Source organism: Apis dorsata, unplaced genomic scaffold (assembly GCF_000469605.1).
Source record: "Apis dorsata unplaced genomic scaffold, Apis dorsata 1.3 scaffold_70, whole genome shotgun sequence".
Lineage (NCBI taxonomy): Eukaryota > Metazoa > Arthropoda > Insecta > Hymenoptera > Apidae > Apis > Apis dorsata.
This window is the reverse complement of record NW_006263368.1, coordinates 243679-250276: the sequence shown is the minus strand read 5'-3', so window position 1 is coordinate 250276 and position 6598 is coordinate 243679. Positions and strand designations below refer to the sequence as shown.

The following is a 6598-nucleotide window of genomic DNA, read 5'->3' as shown; positions in this document are numbered from 1 at the left end:
TTAAATTGTTCAGAAAAAATTTAATGTTTAAATTTAATATTTATAATTGATCTATACCTCAATATATCAATTACATTTTTTTAGGATACTTAATAAAATAATAAAAAAAAATACTGCTTATCTTTTTTAAAAAAATAACTTATTTCATATTATATATTTTTATAGTTATTTATATATTAAAATTTTTTTTAGTAATTTATTTTTTATATTATGTATCTAATAATTTTAATTTAATGTAAAATTTTTTAAATATAAATTTCATTTATTTTACATAGGTTTGATAATTATTCAGCACCTATGGTTGTGGATGGAATACCTGTTAGTCTTGGACTTTGGGATACAGCAGGTCAAGAAGATTATGACAGGCTTCGTCCACTTTCATATCCACAGACTGATGTTTTTTTAATTTGTTTCTCAGTAACAAGCCCTTCATCCTTTGAAAATGTTACCAGCAAATGGTATCCAGAAATTAAACATCACTGCCCAGATGCTCCAATGATACTTGTTGGAACTAAAATAGACTTACGAGATGATCGTGAAACACTTACTGCCTTAGCTGAACAAGGTCTTAGTGCTATAAAACGTGAACAAGGACAAAAACTGGCAAATAAGGTTGGAATAAATATTATAATATAAAAATAAATAAAATAAATTACAATAACTTTCTAATTAATAATTAATTTCAAATAAAATCTATAGATTCGTGCTGTGAAATATATGGAATGTTCTGCACTTACACAACGTGGTCTAAAACAAGTGTTTGATGAAGCAGTTCGTGCTGTTTTAAGACCTGAACCTCAAAAACGCAGACAGAGAAGATGCATTATGTTATAAACAATAAATAATCAAGATTCAATATAGGTAAAACCATATATAAACTGACAGACTGAAATTAATTTTCTCACAAATAAAAGGGACAAAATATGAATGTTTTGAAAAAGGTAGTAAATCATACATATTAATAAATTTCTCTGGCAGCTATAGCTTATTTCATTAAAAATAAAGTACAATTTATAGCTTGTATTTTTTTACAAGCTGTAAAATTAACATAAAATTAAAAACTTAATACAAAAATATATTATTATTTTAAAAGTATTTAATGTTTAATGAAATAAAAATAATTATAAATTTGCATGCATCCAAAATAGTAATTTCATAATTTTATATATATACTAATCATACATATATTAATCTATGATTATATCTTATTGTTTATTATTTTCTTCATAAAGTAATAATTTCGTATTTTAAATACAGTAACTTAATTAATAAAATAAAACTATATTACAACAATTTTAAATATTAAATTTTAAAATTTTGATCATAAGAGCTGCCAGATTTCTAAATTTTTATACCTACAATAGTAAAAACATTCATTTAGTATATTCATATGATAAATATAACAATCAATATACTAACAATTTTTATAAAATGTAAAATAGCATTATAGAATTATTTAAACAAACAGTGCCATAGCAACGAAAAAAGAAATCAAATCAATGACACAAACATTTTTTATGTCACTTTTAAACATATGTATTTTTTAAATCTCATATTAGAGAACATAAAAAAAAAGTTGTAAAGGAATTGAAAAATCTCATAAAAAATATTTTGTATTTATCTTAAAATTTTTTATAAATATTGCAATTATAATATTTCTTTACACTCTAACAAAAAAATAATATATTATGCATGAAATACTGCCAACAAATATTCATGTTTTGTGTATAACAAATTTAATTTATATGGCATATTTTTTTGCTAGAATATGAACATTCTTTTTATAATGACATAATACCAAATACATTTTAATGTATTATGTATATATTAATATTTATTTTATTTTGACTGTCTATTGAGTAATTATATTCTGAAAAACATTTATTATAGAATACTTTAAATGTTTTACATTTGAAATTGTATTCCTGTTAATGGATGTGGCAGATATAATTTTTAATTGATTATTGCACTGGTGCAATTTGATTAATAAAAGGTTCTAAATTATTTTTCATAAAAATTAAAGAAAGAAGAAATGAATCAAAATATATATTGAGTTATGAAGAAAATGTAATACCAGTAACAAACATATGGTGCAAAGTATGCCTATAATACAGAGAATATAGCACAACTTTATTTAAAGAATAATTATAACATTTTTAATCTTTTTTTATTATTTTTATAAAATTCATTTATATCAATTTTCATATTTACAAAATTAATAATACATATTATTATAACGAATATATTGTATAGAATAAATATTCTTTTTTTTATATGTAAAATATTTACACACTCATATGTATATTTAGATTAATTATTACTATAAATTTCTTTATATTATATTATAACATAATTTTCATTTATATTCAATAATATTAAAACACATTTTGATACATATTACATGCTCTCTATAAAAGGATTCAATAAAAAAATAGTGTGATGATGTCTAAAAATATTCTACCATTTGTGAACATGCTATTTTTTTATATTTGGAAAGAAGCTTAGAATATAGAAAAATAGGACGTGCGTGCCATATGCTTACAGATTTATAAAAAAATATTGAATATTATACTTTATTCGTACTTGTACTCAATGTGCATTTTGAGTAAATTAAAAATATGTTAACATATTTAAAACAGGAAAGAATTCCTAATGTAAGTGAGAATGAACTAAGAATAGGCATATTAATGCTTGCTAAGTGTACATACTGTAGCATAGCAGTAACATACTCTAAATTTCAATCAAATTTTAAAAATGCTAAACTTTTCCTTTTATTTTCTTTTCTTTCTTATATATATATTATATATCTATTATATATATTTCAAGATATGTACAACCTATTACAATTAATTATATGATTGAAATATAGAGTGTCATAAAATATTTGCAGTAAGCTTTTCATACTTTGTTATACATGCTATAATCTTAAACAAAATAACATTTTTTAATACTTTTTGTTACAATATTTTATAAATTTATGTTTAGTTCCTACATAAAACAATTGTTTCTTTAATAGTTTAAAAAGCACAATTGAAGACATTATTATTGTTCTAAACAAAAGGAACTAAGCTTAGAAATTTTTTATATTATGTACATAAGTACATAAATGATATACATACATTTATTATATTATGAAATAATCAAATACTAGAAGTATGTTATATAGGAATTGTACGTAAAGTTTGCATTTATTGTAAGTAGTGCATTTATTTTACAGTTATTATATAAAGATAAAATTTATCATATAAAAATTAATTGAAAATAAGAATAAAACAAAGCACAATTTTTTAAATAGTATTTAAATGATATTTAATTTTTAAGATTAATATGAGAAATTTTTTCGCAGTATTATAATGTAAATAAAAATTTTAAGCTATTACTCCAAAATTTACTATTTATACCTGAAAATTTTCTTATATATTTAAACGCATATTTATTCGCATTTTATTATAATAAGAATTATTAATTATAACTTTAAGTGAAAAAAAAAAATTAAATTCAGGCAGCTATCAAATATGCAAGTAAATTATTTTTTAATATGTATATATGATATTTTTTATTTATCAAATAGAATTATTGGTAAAAATTTTTAATAATATGATGAATCCATATGAATCCAGGTTGGTAAGATGAATTACACTACTTACAACTTGTGCATTTAATGAAAAATATTTAATATTAATATTCTTCTTTTTTTTTTTTTCTTTTTTTTTTTTATAATAAAAAAGTAACAGTAATAAATGCTACAAACCAAAGTTGAATGTTACTTCTAATGTTACTTATAATAATCTTTTATATACTTACATATTATTGCATAGAAAAAATTAATGTATGAAATTAATGTAAAAATATTCTAGTCACCAAAAATCTGATTTTATTTATAAAGGAAATGTGTTTTATTGAAATTTATATTCATTTACATTTAATTAAAAAATATTTTTTATTAAAAAAAAAGAAATAATCAAATTAAAATAATAAAATAAAGAATATGAAAGTATTGATCTAATTTAAGATATTATCAATTTAAGTGATGCAGAATAAACCAAACAAGGATAAGAAAACATTAGAATACACTGTATGTACATGTATTAAGTAAATTTAATCACCAGTATATCTTAGAAATAACATTATCTATTTTCTTAAAATTTCTGTAAAATTTCTAATTTCTGTACTAATAAAACAGCATAAGAGGATAATATATTAATATAAATAATATTTTATTTATATTTAATTCATAATTAATAATATTTAATAAATTAAACAATTTATTTAAATTATATTATTATATCATATAAAAATTGAATTTTGAAAAATTAAGTATTCTATTTTCATAAACTTTGAACTCAAAACTCTTTTGCTGTTAGTACAAAACTGAATATAAAGAAAAAAATTTAAAAAAACTACTTTTAACACTATCCTATTTTCTTAAAAAAAATTCAAATTACAATGTTGAATAATAATCAAAATGTAATTATATAAATGCATGTTTTATATACCACTTGCATTTATATTTTATTTTTATTTATGTGTATTTTGAAAAGAACTTCTTAAAATAAAGTACACAAAATGAAAAATAGTTGATTTTTAATTAAGGTCCCATTATAGTTTATTTAATTAATTATAATTTAATTTTTGTTTATAATCATCACAATTATATTAAAACATTTGAAATTAAAAATCTTTGTTAAATATAATATATTAAAAATTAAATAATATAAATAAAATGAATTGTTTATATTATTTATATACAATTGGATTTCTAAATAAATGATTTATAAAATTATAGAAAATTGTTTATATAATTTTTGTCATTATTTATGAAATTATATAAAAATAATATTTTTTCGATTATTAAAATTTTGAAGATAAAATATAAATTAAATAAATTAATATATCATTTCTGCCATAATAATATATGTATAATGTATTTAAATAAAATAAAGATTTATATTGTAAAAATATAAAACACAAAAAAAAATTTTATAAATTAATAAACGTAATTTCAATATAAAAAAATAATGTATGATAAATAATATAAGATAAACGAAAAAATGATTTTTTTAAAAACATATATTTATCTAATTTTTATCTAAAATTTATCTTAAAAATTTTATATCTAATAAATGAAAATGAATCTTTTATAAAAAGTGATATAATATATTAAAAAATTAATTTATTTAATACATGTTTGAATTTTTATTTAAAAATAGCTCATTTTATCAATAACAAAAAAAAAATACTTATAGATTTTTTTTCTGTTAAAAAATTAAATTAAATATAAATATTTAATAAGATACCTAGCTTGGCACTGATAAATTTTAAAATATTTAAAATTCATAAACTTTATATAATATAAAAATAGGTTCATAATCTAACGTGAAATATTGCTACGTACAATATCTAACCTTTTAAAATATTTTTGATTTTAAACGTTTAATATGTTACATTGGATAATTTTTAATGTAATACGAAGAACAGTATGTACAAATACGCAAATATTTTACACATTAAAAAATATATCGAAGTTTAATTCTAAACGTTATAATTTGTATATAAATTATTTATATCCACAACAAAATTTTATATCTGTAACATTTATAAGATTCAATAGCAAAAAGACGATTTCAAAACAAGTAAGATAATTTTATTACAAATATATTTTAGTACATAATTTATTATAATATTCAAATATCATATTTTTATTTATATGTTCACAAATTATTAAAATTATATCTTGATAATTGAAGATATATTATTGGTCAAATATTAATTAAATATATGTATATAGAATAAATACAAAGAAAACCAAACAGAAGATAATGATGATGAATATGATAATAATGACAATGATGCAGCTGTTGATGATTATTTAAATACAGAAAAGTCAAAAATAATAGTAACTACAGTACCATCTCTTCGATTAGATACTGTTGCTAAAGCTGGATTTGGAATGTCACGAGCGTATGTCAAATTATTATTTATCAAAATAGTGATTTATATAAATAATTTATTATCATAAGATATTAAAGATCAAAATTATTAAATACAAATGTATAAAATTGATCAAAATTTTAACATGAAATCAATTCTTATATTATTATATCATATAAAATTGTTTTATATCAAATAATATAAAATAAAAATTATATAATTTTTTTGTTTTTAGAAAAATAGATAAAGAATTTTATAAGAGTAATATACGTGTAAATGGAAAAAAATGTTTTAAAAAAGGAATAAAGGTATTATAACAAAAATAAAAATATTACATATATGTTAAAACAAAAATATATTATATTTTAATGCAGGTTAATCTTGGAGATGAAATAGATTTTATTCAGAAACGAAGTCCTGATAATCCAAACTATTTAATAATAAATCGATGTATATTATTATCAATTAAGACAGAATCAGAAGATGAAGATTTTAAAATAAAATTACTTCAAAATAAATCTTTATTAATTGAAGAATATAAAGATAAATGGCATACATAATAATTATACACTAATTAAAAATAATTGTGATTATTAATTAATGACTAATTAAGAATGCAATTTATTTATGTATAAAATTGATATATAATATATATAATAAATTTATA

At 18.3% G+C, this 6598-nt stretch overlaps 2 protein-coding genes across 2 annotated transcripts in view; both read left to right on the top strand.

Moving 5' to 3' along the window:
- LOC102671254 (ras-related C3 botulinum toxin substrate 1) overlaps positions 1-1004 on the top strand; it is a 2374-nt gene extending 1370 nt beyond the window's left edge. Inside the window, exons 3-4 of the mRNA XM_006610214.1 lie at positions 276-612; positions 700-1004. Coding sequence (XP_006610277.1) covers positions 276-612; positions 700-834 — 472 coding nt within the window. The 3' untranslated portion in view covers positions 835-1004. The remainder of the gene's footprint in view (positions 1-275; positions 613-699) is intronic.
- Positions 1005-5358: 4354 nt separating this feature from the next.
- LOC102670606 (mitochondrial transcription rescue factor 1) lies at positions 5359-6574 on the top strand. The gene is made up of 4 exons (XM_006610209.2): positions 5359-5633; positions 5789-5961; positions 6167-6239; positions 6306-6574. The coding sequence occupies exons 1-4, from the start codon at positions 5439-5441 to the stop codon at positions 6489-6491; spliced, it is 627 nt and encodes a 208-aa protein (XP_006610272.1). The 5' UTR covers positions 5359-5438; the 3' UTR covers positions 6492-6574.
- Positions 6575-6598: the final 24 nt, after the last annotated feature.